Raw genomic sequence first — 18369 nt, forward strand, 5'->3', positions numbered from 1 at the left:
TGCTATGCAAACCGGAAAAGGAGAAAGTTCATCTTCAAAGTAAAAGCTGTGATCAGGCACATCTACTTTGAAGCCATATAAAGTTTGCCTTTATTTGCAACTGTCTGGCCTTGTGTCATGAGACTTATGACCTATAAGACCTAACAATGCTTCTCAATGTTAATCAGATACTGTGTTTGTGTCTTCTTCGTGCCCTCCTGGTGGTTCAGCTCTTTGTCAAAGCAAGTACGTAGTGTGGTTGTTTTTTTGTTTTGTTTTTTGCAGCTTATAAAAAGTCTGTAAAGCTTTACTCAAACGGAGCAGTTGGTCTTAATTGGTAGTTCCCCTTGTTTTATTAGTGTGAATAAACCCATCTGAGGGATTTTAAAAATGTAAGCAATAGTCAAAAAGTACAGCATTTATAGAGTGACTTGAGATTCCAGTCATTCCCCCCCAAATAACAGAAAACCAATTAATCCCACCATCTGCTAGGGACGTGCAAAATGTGCACGTTGCTTCAGAGTTGTTCAAATGGAGTTTTGATGAATTTGGCCTTTCGAGAACAGGAAGAGAAAAGTAGTTTGTTGGCATTTGGTTGTCTTCATTTTCAGGATCAGAGACTTTATCGCTGGTCTGCATTTACCAAGGCTTTATAAAACCAAAATCTCGTTTGCACAGCCTCTTTAGTTCAATTCTATCTCAAGTATAAATCAAACGCGTGCTTTCATGTTGTTTCATGTTGTTACATGAAAGCTGGTGCGTCATTTGGTCTTCACCATCAGAACAAAATCTGCAAACCTGGGCTTAAATTTTTCTTTCACCCAAACAAATGAACCTGTTGAACAGGTATGCTCTAGGAAAATGAATAGGTCATCTGTATCTTTAGTGCTGTCTGCAATTCAAGCAAGTAAACCTACATCCAAGTTGTGCTAATATTCACTATTTTCATTTGTTCTGCTCTTGTAAACTACATGTTAGACATGAACATGTTTAAAAAGAATATAAACAAAACATGTTTGCTGAAATGCTAGTACCCCAAAGGACAAAGTAATAATTTCACAAATATAGACGTGGAGTACACTTTGATGAATTGCAACAAAGTATGTAATCAGCCTTTCTCTAAAAATTTTAGAATCATTTATTGTTGTTTTTAAAGATTTTATTGTTTGTTTTTGGTCTCAAAGCCAGGTTGGCTTGCAGCTCTCGGTCTTGTGTTCGTCTGGCATCTAAATATACATTTTAAGATGTGGGGCCAGTTATTACTTTTAAATTCTGCTACGTCGCCTTTGTTTCAATACCCAGCAAAACAAGGACCCCATAAAGATGTCACAGAGCGCGCCGCGGCCGGCCGGATTGTGTCTGTGTGTGCGTGTTCAAAGGTCCTTCAGAGCTTCACAAAGCCAAAGTGACCTATTCTGCAAAAAATGTTCATGCTTCTTGCGTGATGACAGCCACAGGCCACCTCAGTATTTGTGGCGCGTGTGTTGATCTGACACGTTGATTTGCAGTGACATCATCATTAAGAAACCACTTACAAGATTTATCGTTAAACTGTCAACGGCTGTGTGACTTTTCTGTTTTCTGGTTACAATCAGAGTTTTCCTTTGAAAGAGTTAGCAGGATGTGTGCGCCACAGAGTAGGCTAAAGGTTGAGGCGCTGGAATCAGATGAAACTGTTCCTTGGAAGTATGTATGAACTAGCTTTTCTTTCTTTGGCTATCTTGTTAGGCGCGCTAACAATCTGTGAGTGTCTGTAAGAAATTTACAGTTGTGCATTTTTTCCTGTTTAAGCATCTGTTGTTGGCCTTATCTCTGCTGTGTTTCTCTGCCATGAGTAATACCCCCCTTATTGAGGCATTTATGTTAATTGCTCATTTATATGAGTGTGCGTGCGCATGTGCGTGCATGCGCTGGTCAATGCTCTAGCATTTAGAAGTAAAAGTTGCGCAAACCATGTGGGGGAACAAGCCCTGCTGTGGATGTGTCCTGGCATTCCAACCATTTCCTGTCTGATAGGATTATTAGCCTTCTGTGCTCTGCTCTCTCATGGCCTGCAGCGTCATGATGGTGCTCACGGACACGCTCCGAATGGAGGTTTACTGTGAGAGGGTGTCAGAGTCCGAGGTCTATGGGAAGAGATCGCCTCGGCGCAGAGTCCATGCGTCATTTATGATCCCGACCTCAAACGTGTGACATGGAAAAGTGTACAGTAATGCATATTAAGCATAGATGTTGTTGTCGGGTGGAGGGTGAACTCCATCTAACTGTCCTATATGGACTGCATGTTGCCACATCTGAGCTGATGAACGCTGATGTACCCTTTACCCTCACCCGTCCACCCCCTCTAGCTTAATTTCTACCCGCTGCACTTTAATCACTTTGAACATTTCCATTAATAGTTATTAGTGATTACATTTGTACATTATTTAGCTCATAAATTAGTCTCTTGCTGTGAGAAAATGCCCTCTTGTCTGCCTTAGTGGTCCTAATGGACTGCCTTATGTAACTCACTGGTCACTGGGAATCTGTACTTAGTATCATTCCCATGTTCGGATAAATGTTTCTCAAGGATGTGCACCAGTGTGGCCAGGTAAACATCAGTGCTAATCGGATATCTTGCTTTCACTACGGAATTTCTGTTTATTGCTCATCCGGGTGACACAAATGCCAGCTATGTTGCTTATTTTTGCCTAATTCCTTTTCCTATTCGCAATTCCAGACGCAATTAACAGTAATAGGCTATGAGGCAGGCGCTGCTCTGTTTGCCCTCTGCCGTGAAAGTCTCATAAATGCATGCCACAAGTGTCATCCCACAGCTTTCCTGGAAGGTGCTAACACAGGAAGTTAGTGTTTGCTCACATCCTACAGCGTTTTGTGTCACATGCTGACAGCCTCCTTGTGTTTGTCCAGTGCATACGTGTCTGAAACAGAATAGCGGTGTTAGTCATCCTCGCTGTTATAGCTCCAGCAGGCTAAAGAATGAGGGAAAAAGGTTAGACACATAGTAAATAATGGAAGGAAATGGAGGCTGCAGGGTGTCCGTGCAAACCGCAACATCTTCTTCTCCCTCTATTCTTGAAAACCCAAATAACATATGTTAAGGACGAGTTCCCCACCATGAACCGTGTGGACGCTGTGAGAATGACTGAGTGCTTAATGCAGTAACTTTTTGTCAAGTGTTTGATGGACTACAAGCACTCATTCAGTCTAATCTGCTGGAGATTTCACTGCTATCTCTTCACTTTGTTACTCGACCTCAAAAGCTTTTGAGCTGTCACTTATCTTCTCTGGCTGCTCACAGGAGATTAAGGTGGAGGTTAAGTGTGGCTTAAGTGAAGCCGATTAAGTCTTCTTTATATGAAAGGTGATATGGTGAAGTATCTAAACCCCTCCCCTTTCCCACCTCCAGCCATTCTTGGACCATTTTGGTTAAAAAGGCTCCGGTCACCGCTAAATTTCTGTTTTTTTCCTTGGAAGAGTACTCATTTGTAAAATAGTCACACTCTTCTGCCTGTGCATTTCCACTTGTTGTTCTATTTTGTCTGGGGTCCATGAACTCCAGTGACCTGCAGCTTTGTCGAGGATGCTGGGTAAACAATGCTTTGGTGCCGCTCCAGTAAGCTGGAACATTTTACCACAGCCCCAATGACTGCAAAGAAGAAGGAAAAAAACTAGCAACAAGAAAACTAAAGCAGAAACTGTGTTGCTTTGTCGACGGGGGGGCACTGGCTTTCATGTGTTTTGCATTTTCTCCCCTTTGTACATTCTTGCCTGTGCGCATTTTCAGGAGTGGCGGCAAGAGGGCCCCCCATTACAGACCACTATCAGAAAGTGGAGCATTCCTCCGCCTATCTCCCTCTCCAAAATGAAGCACTCTGATAGTATGTTGTTTTTGAAGAACACAGTCATGGTTTTAAGAGTCTCGTTTTCACGTGACGTTGGTCCAAAACCAATACATTAAATATGAAAACATTTGTCATACAGGGGTTTTTTTGGGTTTTTTTTTTAATGACTCGGGGTTATCCGGTGCGGCACAAGGTCAAAATCAGTGCTGTTGTTTGTACATGGTCTTAAATCAAGTTTCCTCTGGCTGTTTTCATTTGCAGAGTTCAACGAATAAATCCCAACAAAGCTTACTGCACATAAGTACCAATTTCCTGTGGGTGAAGCACTTTTGAGTCCAACTCAACTCTTTTTCTTTTGTTCCCCATTGTTTTCTATGGTCTGTGTAAGAAAAGTTTAGTTTGGGCCCCTAAGCGCCTCCCACCTTCAGCCTCCCGTGTAGTGATTTTTTGTCTTAATGCCATCCTTTTAAAAGTGCTGTTAAGCACCGCCTCTCTGACCTGAAACAGTCTCAGATACAGAGACTCATTGGAATGGTGTGTAAATGTCAAAGAGGGAATATTTTCAACCAATCCCTTTTGAAATAAAAAAAAAAAACACCTATAAAAAAAAGAAAATTGAATTTGCTTTCTGGCTGGTCGTGGATGCTTGATTAATGGCCAAAATAACTGCACTTTACGCAACATTTTGTGATTATTATTTTTTTAATTAGCCTTGTATGGCAGTCTAGCTGAATCAATATCAATAAATTGAAGACTGGGACACACTTGACAGTCGTGTCAAGGCAGGAATTATATAAGAAGATTGAAAGCATATGTCATAACGGTGCAAAAGAGCAGAGTGAGGGGATTTGGCAGGCCTAGTTTTGAGCTTTGCCCTGACATTTAACAGAACAGTGTCTTTATGTAACAGGACGTTAGAAATGCTGAAGATGGATTCTTTGCCACCCAAAGTTCTCCCAAAGTCACATTTCTGCATTGCTAATTTGTAGCTGTTGATCAGCAGAGCCCTCAAAGACCATGTTTCTGCTGTTGTTGTGCAATTTAAAATTGTGTTGACATCATAAAATATTTTCACACAAAGTTATCAAACCTGATGATAGTAGGGTTGAAAAGATGTTCTCTCCGAGTCTCGCACCATGCTTTGTTTCCTGCCCTGTTCTCACTTCTCTCTTACTTTTCACCCCACAGGACTGCTCCACCTCTGAGGAGTTCACGGTGGCTGCTGCACTGCTGCCCCTGTCAACAGCATTTTACAGGGTAAGGAAATAATAATTCTATCAAAGCATAGAAATCTGTGCCTTGAATGTAAATCTTTTGCTCCACCTGTTTTCTCAATGCCGTCTATATCATCTAAGGGATCAGTTTAACTTTTTTATGTGAAAAAGAAAGTTTCCCCAGGCTTTCTGCAGTCCTGTGAAGAACTAGGCAAACCTTTGATGCTTCGATAAGAATTGATATAGTAAGTAAGCTGCATTCAAGCCTCATATCACCAAGCACAATGCAAAGTGTTGGATGCAGTGGTGTAAAGCACCCCACCGCTGGAATCTAGGGCAGTGAGACGTGATCTCTGGAGTGACGAATGAACAGTTTGGGGATGGCCCCTTGCTGTTTCAACATGACTTGACACTAATACACAAAGCAAGATTCATAAATGGATGAGTGAGTTTGGTGTCGAAGAACTTGAATGGCCTGCACAGAGCCCTGACCTCAACCCGATAGAACAATTTTGGGATGAATTAATGGAGACCAGGCCTTCTCGTCGAACATCGGCATCTTATCTCACAAGCGCACTTCTGGAAGAATCGTCAAAAATGACCATAAACACAGTCCTAAACCTTGTAGAAAGCCTTCCCAGAAGAGTTGAAGCTGGTATAGCTGCAAAGCGAGGGCCAATATCATATTAAACATCATAAGATTATATTAAGAATGGCATGTCACTTGAATTCATAAGCTTGTGAAGGCAGAAGAAAAAATACTGTTGACAATATTGTGTAGCAGCACGACTTAGGTTTACAAAAGTGCATCTGAAGAAACCACAAGATCTCTGGAACAATGTCCTTTGGACAGTTAGACCAAAATGGAGAAATCCATCATATCAGCAGAAACACCTGACCACCTACCCACTGCTAACCACGGTGGTGAAGGGGTGATTTGATTATTTGGGCTTGTTTTGCAACCACGTTGAAAGCTATTGTTGCTAAAGGTGGTTTTACAATATAATCTATCAAGGAGTGTGCTTAGGTTTTCACATGACTGCATTAATACCTGGGAACTTTCTTTTTCCACACAGCTGTATGCAAATATTCACTTACCCCCTGTGGTTTCTAGCCATGCATATAGTCTAGTTTAATAAGTGAAACTACTGTCTCTAAATATTTAAAACAATCTTAGATAAATTATTGATTTGAGCTTATCAGCGCATTGACAGATGGTACCGGACTGGACTCTTTTAAACCTGTCAGCCTAAACATGTTAAATATGTTGCTCCTAAATCTCATCAAACTGAACCTGCAAACATTGACTCCTGTTGAACAGATCAGCTCTGGGGATTACATTAAACAAGGCAGTTCCTGTCAGTATTTTGGACCATCACTGTCTGTAATTCCACTTTGGAGGTCTTGTGAATTTCTCTGTTTTGGTTTCTTGCTGGCTGTTGTGAATAGTAGATGGGCTTGTGTACACAGCTGGTGTAAGGAACTGAACTGTTAACCATTTCCCTTGTCTTCGCCCTGCCCTAACTGCCACCGCAAGTGTGATAATGCATAAACAGTGAAGTGCAGTAACAGCGGATTTCGACTAATAAAATGCAGATATATCAGCTTTGTCTTAGTTTTATTGAAGATATTTGGGTAGCGAGATGCATGTCAGTCAAAATGTAACCACAAGCTGGATACAGCGTCTGTTACATGCTTGTCCATGTCAGTGAACCTTCTTTTTTCCCATGACCCACGCCACACACCTCTCAATCATCAATTTTACTGGCAGCCCAAGAGTTTCAAGTGGTAGTTGACCTTAACTTAACATTGCCTTCACAATAGAGAAGTTTCTACACAGGGAATAACCAGAGAAAGAACTGCTTACTTGACTTTTCGACCCCTGCTAGAAGCACACAGTATTTTAAAGCCAGCCGTGGCCTTTGGTTTCCAAATCATCTAATCAACCACAACTATGTCCTTGCAGCTTACTTGTTGCTATAGGAACAGACACAACTGTCCACACTGGCTTTTTGTTGGATACCAGTGCTGTACCCTGATGGGCTGGACTGGGAACTGGCCTGCTCTGTGCCACCACATGACTTATTCAGTTCACATGCCACAGGCTGATGTAACTTTGTTTGATATTTGTTGTTTTTCTCGTTTCTCTTCAAACCCACCAGGACTGAAACTTTCTCTCATGTAAAATTACTTCTCGTTACAAAGTGGTTTCTGTCTCAACTATGTTAGCTGATCATAAGTCACAGTTACCACACACTGCAGCGATTTCCTCCCTTTTCAGTTAGAAGATTAAAAATAATGCCTTTTGTGGCACAGACAGCTTGTTAGAAGTAAAGACATTCAGAGAAAGCCATTTTTCTTTGTTGTTTACAGATGATTGGAATTAATGACAGCACTGAGCTGTGTTTCATCCAAAGGGGGAAAAGTAAAGTGAGGTCACGAAGGAATCTGCCAAAAATGTCTGTAATCTCTAAAACAAGGATCATGCAGTGGAAATGTGAGAAAAACAAAGCGTGGTAATGGAGCATGGCAGCAGCTGTCATTTTGGGTGGGGACTGTGAGGCATGCATGATCTGATATCTCACAATTGATTTCCATACCCTGTTTCACATGTTTCTGTACATGTTTAATATTTTTATTCATTATTTCCACATTTGTGTGTGCAGCTAAGAAAAATCTTGTATCAAAAAGTATTTTTGATACCGATACCTAATATCGGATCGGTCCATCTCTAATATAGTGTAGGGTTGGGCGATATGTAAAAAATTTCCAACTGACAATCGTCAGTCCAATAATCGACGATGGGCAATATATTCGCGCATGCACAGACCTTTTGATGGGCGGAGCAATGTAATCATGCACAGACTGATTTGCACGTGTGCAACACAGAAGTCCGAACATGGACAAACTAATTTCCATAAAAAACATTAGGACTGTCAGCGTTAACGCGGTCATCACGATTAACGCGATTAAAATTTTTAACACAATCAACCCATCTGAGGCGCAGAATGAACGAACTTTGGACAAACTGCCCGAAAAACGTTGATAGAGACATTTCAGGGATTTTGACTCAGTCTGCGCTCCAGATGGGTTAATTGTTAATCGGTGATGACGGCGCGTTAACACTGACAGCACTAAAAATATATATATAAAGTCGCCAATTTGGGATGAAAGAGGCAAACTTAAGGATGTAACCAAAGTGGTGTGCCGCTTGTGCAGACGTATTGTTCGAGTAAAGTACTCAAGCAAGACTAACTTGCATGAGCACGTACGTGTCCACCATCCGGCTGAGTATGCTAGGCTATCACCAGAGTCTGCAGGTCCATCAACAAGCATTTGGGCGCACTCTGAGGATGGTGCATTTGCTCGCAGATGAAAGAGGGTGCTGTTAAAACAGCATTATTATTTTTTTTCTGACTGCTTCTATTAGCTCCATCATTATTAGCAAGCTTACTCATGGGCAAATAAATAAATAACTTGTCCTTGGAAAAACGATAGTCGATATATATTCGTCACCCAACCCTCATATAGTGCCAATCTAAACTCAACCCTACACAATCTTAGAAAGACATGATGTAGGAGTTTTGATAGATGCTCTTACTTTGCTTTCACATAAAGACACTGTGGCATGCCAAAGCTGTAAATCATGTGGATGTAGTAATTAAACTGTTACTAATATTACTACAGTGACTGCTCAAAATGTCTTTTCTGAAAAAGGCTACTGTCTCCTTCCTCCTGACGTTTTCCTTCCTTTAGTCACGTTTTTTTTGTTTTAGTGTTGTGTTTGCCTGAAGAGCCCCTGCACATATTTGGCCGGATTATCTTAAAATACCTTTTCTTATGATAGCATCACACAGTTGCTGCAGGTTTCTCGGCTCCACATTCATGACGTGAATCTCCCGTTCCACCACATCCCAGGGGTGCTCTTTTGGATAGAGATCTGGTGACGGTGGAGGTTATTTGACTACAGTGAACTCATTGTTATGTTCAAGGAACCAGTTTGAAATAATTTGATCTTCGTGACATGGTCCATTTTCCTACTGGAAGCAGCCATCAGGAGGTGGACATGGTCAGCAACAATACTCAGGTAGTTTGTGGTAAACAATGCTCAGTTGGTACTAACGCAGGCGTCGGCAGCCTTCAACATCAAAGGAACCTTTATAGAAACACAGGCGGTTGACGGAGGACAGATGTAATGGGAGAGAATAAATTAATACATATAGTATATGTACTAATGGGGTTACGGTTAACCCTAATTATAACCCATGGCTCACCAGCCACAGGTTGCCAACCTCTGAATTAAGGAGACCAAAGTATGCCAAGAAAATATCCCCCACACCATTACAGCTTGACAAAGGCCTGCAGTGTTGATACAAAGCAGGATGGATGTTGTGTGTCATATTGTTTACACCAAATTCTGACCCTATCATTCAGATGATGCAGCAAAAATCAAGACCAGACCTGACTCTCTTGTCCAATTTTGGTGAGCCAGTGGAGCCTTCGTTTATTGTTCAGGTTCGCTGCGGATGTCTGCTGCTGTAGTCCATCTGCTTCGAGGTTCAACGCGTTGTGCATTGATGATTGATGATGCTCCTTTGCATACCTTAGTTATAACCAGTGATCATTTGAGTTGCTGGTGCCTTTCTGTCAGGTCGAAGCAGTCTGACCTCTAGCATCAACAAGACATTTTCACAAAAAGACTGACAGTGCCGCCCACTGAAGCTCTTTTTCAGACCATCCGCTGTAAATGCTAGTGATGGTTGCGTTGAATGTTTAAAAATCCAGGAGTCTGTGAAATACTCAGACTAACCTGTCTGGGCAGGCTGTTGCTTCCAGCTGTTCCTAGAAGGCTTTTGTCTTAGTTCATTACATAAGTGCACCATCAGAAAGCAGCAAAGTCTATCCATAAGCATCTCCAACACAAAAATAAATCAAATGACATTGTAGTCCTCACTTCAGATAGGTGAGGTCTCACAGTTTAATCATTCCTTGATCCGTTGACTGAATATTTTCAAAATTGTGTAAAGATGTGTTCCTGTTTTTCAGAACCCGTAGAACAACAAGAGCATGTCATTTATCTTGTCCTGAGTAATACTGCTTTAGTAAGCCTTCTGCAGGACTTTCCATAATTGTGTAATAAAGCTGTGATGAATGCTCACCTAAAAGGCACCTATTGTATAAATGAGAGGCTTCAGTCCCAATAAACCACACATTTAGATGGTAAATGGCCTGTATTTGTATAGCGCTTTTCTAGTCCCTAAGGACCCCAAAGCACTTTACACAACCAGTCATCCACCCATTCACACACACATTCACACACTGGTGATGGCAAGCCACATTGTAGCCACAGCCGAAGTTTGATTTGTTGCAATAAAGTGTAACAGTCCAGTACCATTGTTGCATGAGAAAAGGTTTTCCAAGTTTCCAAATAATTTCCATTGTAACAGTCTTGAAAGAGTCTCCTAAGCAGGAATTTTTGCAATTTTGATATAAAATGATTCAAAGATAAATGAGTTTCTATTTTTTGTTTTCATTTAAGTCAGAGTCTAAGCACACTTTAATCAATGATGCACATTTCTCACTGTGGGGAAAAAACTTTTCCTTTTGCACTACAAGCCAAACTTTGGGTAAAAATTATCCCTCCTCTGTTCAGACAGTGCACTTTAAAGACTGTTAGTTCAAGGTTAGGAGTCAGACATTGGTCAAGTTCCTGTTTGATATTCTTGGCCAGACTTTGGCAGGCTCACAGTGTGTTCATGCTTACAGTGGCACTGTCCCCACGGCCTTCGAGTCTCCAGGTCGGGTAATGTGGGAAGCTTTCTCTCTCTCTCTCGCGCTCTCTCGCTTTCGCTCTCAGCTCATGTCCCTGAAGCTGCTGGATAGAGACCGTGTTTATTCTTATGGCTGGCCATATAATTCACACTAAAACCCTATGTTATTGACCCAAATTCTCTATTAAGTTGTTTTGCTTTCCCCTCAGCTTATCCCTCCCCTGAATGTTTTGCTCACACTAAAACGGTGTAAATATTACAGAATGTCTAGTCTAAATCATGCATGTCATTTGGCCTGTGCAGGTAAATTTTATTTAAATGCCTCGCAGCCTTTGGACAGCGGCCCATTTGTTAAAGGCGAGGTCTTCTCTTATGCATTGTCTAGTGAGACGTGGGTTTATCAGGAGATGAACGGGTGTCATTGATGCATGGAAGTGTTATTCTGCCCTTTTACTGCCCCACCTGATCCCTTTCTCCTGACATTTGAATGTGTCGCCAGATTAAATGCCTCCGCGTGGGGGAAAATGCAGATTGAATGCAGCAGCCGTTTGAAAACCCAAACACAAGACTGGATGACTTGCACAACAAGAGCACTTGACTGTTAGCATTCTTTCATCCAGAGTTTATGCCTGGAGGCATTTGGCAGCTCGTTCTGTCAAACTGCTCTCCACTTTGTCCCCACAAGGAAGATGACGTACTCCGTGACCCCTGACTATCTCCAAAATGCCTCACCGTATCTGTGTTTTCATTTTTCTTTTGGAACATTTATGTTACTTGTACATTGTGTTTTTGCGCAGTTGTGGATGCCACGATAGGCATGTTTATTAGTATGACTGTCGGCATGTGTTTCTTTGTTTGTTTGACTTGAATACGCTATTTGAAGGCAGGCTTTTAGACGCTTCACGACTTTAGTAGCTCTCCTCGCAATGCGCGCACTCGTGCAAGAATTGCAAAAGTCGGAGATGGATTGTGTTCGGGTCAAGCGTGCATTCTCACTCAAGGCTGCTCCAGAAATGATGATTGTTTTTATATCAACAGTTCAGGAATGCTATGAATTCTTCCAAAGCCCGTAAATAATGTTGCTGCCCCGAAGCTGACGACGTATCAGATATAGCAGTCTGCATGCAAGTGCGTCCTCCCTTCAGCGACAACATTCACCATCTCAGAGACAGCGGACATGCATAACGCTGCATGGCTGAGGCGGTTATCAATCATATTATGAACCTCTGGATAAAATCAGAGTTCAAAGTGGGATTCTAAATCCTGATAGCCTAATTACTGTGACTTGTGCACGGCTTTTTCTCCTTTCTGTCTCCCCTTGTGTTTTTTTATTTTGTTTTTTTCAGCTTGTTTTTACCAAGCCCTGCATTCCTCCTCTTCACCGATTGAATGGCCTGCACAGAGCCCTGACCTCAACCCGATAGAACAATTTTGGGATGAATTAATGGAGACCAGGCCTTCTCGTCGAACATCGGCATCTTATCTCACAAGCGCACTTCTGGAAGAATCGTCAAAAATGACCATAAACACAGTCCTAAACCTTGTAGAAAGCCTTCCCAGAAGAGTTGAAGCTGGTATAGCTGCAAAGCGAGGGCCAATATCATATTAAACATCATAAGATTATATTAAGAATGGCATGTCACTTGAATTCATAAGCTTGTGAAGGCAGAAGAAAAAATACTGTTGACAATATTGTGTAGCAGCACGACTTAGGTTTACAAAAGTGCATCTGAAGAAACCACAAGATCAGCCAGATGGGGCTAATAGTGGTATGCTCCCTCCTTCCCTTCATCTTTGCTTCCTTCTATTCTTTCCTCCTCCCTTTCCTTTCTTTTCTCCTTCCCTTTTCCCTTCCTCCTTGCACATCTGTCTGGTGCTTTACAAATGAGTAAGAGCCAACCTGGGTCGAAATGACCTACAAAACTCCTGATAAGTCAAGAAAGTACAGCCACTAACAAATCGCACACACTCGGACCCTCCTACACAAACTACACACTCCCTCGCAGCATCTCTTGCAAGACACTGACAAAGGCTAGCACACAGTACCATCTAGGGGGCTGCTATTCTGTTCCTATTTGTCAGTATTTATTTATAGCTGTGATCAATTTAGCTCTGAGGAAACAGTTTATCTACACGTGTTCTCATAATGACATCCTAATGTTGTCTACAAGTATGTCTTCCGGCAGCTTGCATTTAAGCGTCAGGTGAAATCTGTGTCTAGTACGAGTGGTTTAAATGGAAGGAGAGGTAAACTGTGTGTCATAGTGCTGAGGCATCATTTAGGAACAGTTGATGGCAAGGCCCTGCAGGAGGAGCTGTTACAAATGGAAAATACAAGGATTGGACCCCCTTTTGCCTTCAAAACAGAGAGTTTGGTCCATATTAAACTGTTTGACAACATCAAACATTTGCTGAAGATTTGTCAACTGCACATCCATGATGTGAATCTCCTGTTCCACCCCAGTCCAAAGTCACTCTATTGGAGTACAGTGTCATGTTCAGGAAATTAGTTTGAGATCATTTGAACTTTGTGGCATCACAAGATGGTACGCTGTGGTCATAAAGGGATGGATAAGTGTGGCAAGAAAATATACCTGACAACATGACACCAGCAGCAGCCTTAAACCATTGTTTACGTCCATAAACAAGCCTGGTTCTGCCGGAAATTTCTTCCTGTTAAAAGAGCGTTTTTCCTTCCCACTGTCGCCAAAGCGCTTGTTCATAGGGGGTGATATGACTGTTGGGTTTTTCTCCGTATGTATTATTGTAGACTGTATAAATAAAACTGAATTGAATTGAACTGAATAACATGCCATGTACCAGCAGAAATTAAGTCTCATCAGACATCAATCTTCTGTTTTGGTAGCCTCAGTTTCCCGTTCTTAGGTGATGATGGTGCATTGGTTTTATACTTCTGTTGCCCGTCTGCTTGTTGTTCATTCAGAGATGCTCTTACCTTAGTTTTAACAGGTGAATTACTTGACGTTACTCTTGTGTTTCTGTCAGCTCGAGGCAATCTGACCTCAAGTTGGCAGACTGACTCCAGACATTTACTAGTAAACACTAGTGATAGTTGTGTGGGAAATTCTCAGTTCATCAGCAGTTCAGCAAAGTCATTTAATTCACCTTTGTGCCCATTTCTGATCCTCCATCTGAACCTCAGCATGTCGTCTTGACCATGCCTACAGGCCTCAGTGTTTATTTTTATGCCATGAGATTGACTAATTTAGATATTTGAGTTAACAGCAGTTGAACAGGTGGAATGACGTGGTCAGTGAGTGTAAATCTTAATATCATATCAGTTCTTTCATTGCATGGTATATCCTGCCTCTTTAATCTGTGGGGCTGAAGGTACCTGTGGAGACACAAAGAAATGCCCCAACCAGTGCGGGATCTGCACTACCACTGCAGAGCTGCACTATATAACTGCAGTATTCATGGTTTGAGTCAATGTAAAATGATGCACCTAAAACATTAAATAAAGGGTAAAAAGCTACAACAACAACAGCTGACCTTTAGTAACCTACACTGTTATTTCACATTCTTGTTCTAAATTGTGATCATTTGAATCTGTCTTGGCCTCTGTCATCAGCCAGCAGGATGTTATTGCTTCTTATTTTAAACACCTTGAAAACTCATGAAAATCTGCTGCGCTCAGCAGAGTCATGTTTCCCAAAAAAGCGGTTTCATTTGGGTAATCTAATATTAGACGAGCGGAGGAGGGCTCGGCTTCGGTTGTGTGTCAACATGTCAGAATGATTCTTTCTTTCAAGAGGTTTAACCTACACATTTTTTAAACAGTAAGACATATCTGCCAGCTCTTCTTCAATTACATGTGTTATTAAGGCGGAAAAACACATTTGTCTGAATTATGAAGAAAAACCGCTGACCTGTTAACACCCATAAACCGCTAACAAGACACAGCTCCAGAAAGACTTGCGTTATCAGTGCTATGTGCTTGCAGCTGCGGGCATTAGCTCCCAGCTCTCCTGGCTTCTGGCTTCTGGCCCATTTCACTGGGAATAAAACTGTTTTGGTTCTGTCTGTTATAATTACAGTAACCCCCACCTCCAAAGTTCTCATCCTTCAAAGGCAAACTATAAAGTGATAATAGAAACCACCGTGTTGTGTCCGGCTCAGGGGGAGGGTTCAGAAGCTAATCTAATAAAAGCCTTCAGCCCTACATATGGCTGTCAGACTTTGAAGGGAGGTGGACGGTTGTGGGCGGTTGGTTTGTGATGATAATTTAATGGCACGCCGTGCTTGTATTTGGATCGTGTTGTTCGTGGCGTGATTGATTTATTTTTTTGCTTCCCCACCACTTCCAGCGTGGTTAAACATGTGTTATTACAGTACAGTGTGCAGCAACGTTCATGTCTTGTGCTGAGGACGGTACAGTATGTTCAGAATCTGTTTTTGTAAGCAGCAGGTGATTCACTGCTTGGGCTACACTAGTGAAAAACAACAACACTGTTTTTCACTAGTGTAGGCACAAGAACGTGTGCTGCTTCATCAGTAGGAGTTGTTATCTGTTTAAGAAGTTATATCTCCAATAATGCATGCAGGATATTTTAGCTCAGGCTGGGGGAGCGTTTGTCATAACTTTTGCACTGTCCACTTCCTGCTGTGACAAAACAAATTTCCCAAGTGTGGGACTAATAAAGGTTATCTTATCTTATCTTATCTTATCTTATCTTATCTTATTTATCTTCAGGAGAACAAAAAGAGAAACGTTTAGGCTCTAGACCTGAGTCCAATGTGTATTTTCATGGCTTGATAATTGTGTTTATGCAGTAAGAAGTCTTGAACCACACAAAATTATAATGATTTATTGAAACCTGTTTAAACATACTTTGAAAGAACAGTAAATCAGGCAAAAACAGAGTCTGTACAGTTCTAACAAGCACGAAAGAATCACCAGCTTTATGCTTGAACACAGCCTGAACTCTTAGGTAAACTTTTTTTGTAATTTCTTTAGTAGTGGCCTTCAGGAATACATCGCCAGATTTATTGAAAGACATTTAAAGCTCTTCTTTGGATGTTTGCTGCCTTTTTTAAATTCCATTCTCTCTCAAAATGATCCCTCACTGCTGCGGTAATGATGAGATCTCCATTCTGGGGAGACCACACCATGACTGATGGTGTTCACTTGAGCGTTTATTTCTATCTAGGTTTGCTTTTACACCATTGTCTGTGTGTTTGGAATCATTGTTCGATTGAAAATTGAAGGTGTTCTTCAATTCTTCTGAAAAATACTGAAAAAGCAGCCAGTGTCCAAAGAAAAGTTTTGATAGCTTTTCAGAAAGCTGGGGAACTATTGCTCAAGAGCACTTTACAAATTCCAAGAAAGTCTGCCTCTTTAGGGTTGATTCAAGACTTTTGCCGAGTACCGCAGATGATTTGCGTCCCCGCTTTGATTTCCATCAGAATTTAAAATGAAGTTGTGTGCCTTTGTTTGGCTGTGGAGCCACATGCTCCAGTGTGTTTGTCCTCACGGGGGGTGAAAAAGGATTTGATTGACTTTGTCAGGTTTTTAGTTGATACATGAATTCAATTTTATGAAAACAGGAAATGCAGTTGCTGTCCTAACATATATTTAATTGTAAACAATGAGACTGTCATTCGTTGTTTTTAAGCCCGACAGTCAAACATCTGGTGAGTGTCTTTTACTGTCGGAGCTGACATAAACTTTTTTTTTCTATCCTTTTTTTGTTTGTTTTAGGTTGTTTTTTATGTTTTTACTCCATCAGTCAGTCATTTAATAACCCCCAAGATTTAAATTCACGAGGGCTCTTTTCTCTTTCTACACAAGATCGCGTGTCTACACAAACATGCAGTGTCGGTCACAAATCCAGTGAAAAATCAGCCCCACATAGAAAACTAACCACCAAACAGCCTGCTGTGTAATCTTGCTTCTTTTCTCTTTTTTTGTCCACATTGTCCTCACTGTGTGATCTCCGTTTTGCCTTGTAGAAGTTGGCTCCGGGAGTGAACCAGTTTGCCTACACCTGCATACAGGACCATCCCATCTGGACCAACCAGCAGTTCTGGGAAGCCACTTTCTACAGCGAAGTACAGAGCCAGATCCGAGCCCTTTATCTTAACACCCCGGAGGAAAAGGGGGGCGTCACCGCCACGTTAAAGGTAAAACAGGGATAGGAGGGACTGTTGCACATTTTGTAACAATTTTAAGTCTATTAAACTAAAAATCAGAGTGAGAAAATAATTTTATTATAATTTATTACTAATATGTAGTTTTCAAGCAAATATCCGAATATAAATGCAAAATAATGCTTTTCAAAGCAATCTTGGTTTTAAGTAGCTCAACAAACCATGACATTTGGCTTCTTTAGCAAAGTTACATTCAAAGACAGTATGAATGTCAAAACAAGTTTTTGAGCAGGCTGTTAAGATGTTTATTTTCTGCTTCTACCTCCTTTAGGATGCCGGTGCCGTGCCTGCAGCGGACCGAGATGAAGAGCAGACAGCCATGGACCTAGCAGCAGAGCAGCTGCGTTTATGGCCCAGTCTGAGCAAAGACAAGCAGCAGGAGCTCGTGAAGAACGAGGAGAGCACCGTGTTCAGCCAGGCCATCCACTACGCGAGCCTCATGGTTTACCTGCTGGTGCCTTTGGACAGCAGCAAGAACAAGCTGCTGCGCAACACCCCTGCAACTGACTGGGAGAGCGGCAGTAACAGCATTGTGACAAACAGGTCAGGAGAGCGGTTTAACATCTTAAACCCGACTGCAACCTTTTTAATGTTTTTTGGCTTGTTCTGCATTTGCAAGGTAGAGCGATTAGTCTTATCTGGAAGGAAACTTCCATGTTGGGTTTCATGATTTGGGAGTATCTGTGCTTCTCTTAATAAGGTGATGATAAGCATGTGGGTGGATGTGGCAGAGCTTGCGGTCTACATGATACCTTCCTATTTAGCCAAATGGATCGCAGCTCCCCTTCTGTTTCCGGACCACATCCATCCTGTGGGCTCACATCGCTACTGCACTAAAACAAGTGTGCGGCTCATTTACTTCTGCTGGAAACTTTAAAACCATCAGGTTGTCTTATACGGGAGCTACGCTGTACTCACCCAAACCAAACAAATTAAGAGTGGGAGTGATTTCCTATGTTCTATACCAACTGTGGAGACAATTAAACAGGGGAAGATCCCCTCCTTAAATGTCTTGCCCTGAAAACCGAAGGGTATTCATGTAGATTTTCTTGTTGTCGTTTCTTGTTTAACTGAAGGTCAGGAGGATGTAGCTTTTTGCAGTTTTTTATATTTTGTTCCTAATTGCACAAGAACACAATGTCGCTATTTTATAATGTGTTTTGTTTCTATTTATAATAAGATGAGAGAAAAGCTGCAGCCAAGAATGTATTTATGTGGAAAAGTTCTTTCAATTTCTTTTGCTTTCACCCCAGACATGTTTGCTTCCCACAGAGGACATTTGGATTTCATCACTTAGTATTTGTGCATCCAAAAGGAAAGTTGCATCAGTTTCTCATGTGAAACATTCTCCTTGGATAATAGAGTCTGAGCCAGCGATCCAGGCATCAG

At 41.6% G+C, this 18369-nt stretch overlaps 1 protein-coding gene across 4 annotated transcripts in view; it reads left to right on the forward strand.

The window, feature by feature from the left end:
- Nucleotides 1-18369, forward strand: part of sbf2 (SET binding factor 2) — a 110129-nt gene that overhangs the window by 58695 nt on the left and 33065 nt on the right. For all 4 annotated transcript variants that reach the window (XM_082540519.1, XM_082540521.1, XM_082540520.1 and 1 more), the window contains 3 exons: nt 5013-5081; nt 16783-16953; nt 17252-17523. In XM_082540519.1, coding sequence (XP_082396645.1) covers nt 5013-5081; nt 16783-16953; nt 17252-17523 — 512 coding nt within the window. The remainder of the gene's footprint in view (nt 1-5012; nt 5082-16782; nt 16954-17251; nt 17524-18369) is intronic.

The sequence above is a fragment of the Aulonocara stuartgranti genome (genome assembly GCF_965226115.1).
Source record: "Aulonocara stuartgranti genome assembly, chromosome: 1".
NCBI classification, from domain to species: Eukaryota; Metazoa; Chordata; class Actinopteri; order Cichliformes; family Cichlidae; genus Aulonocara; species Aulonocara stuartgranti.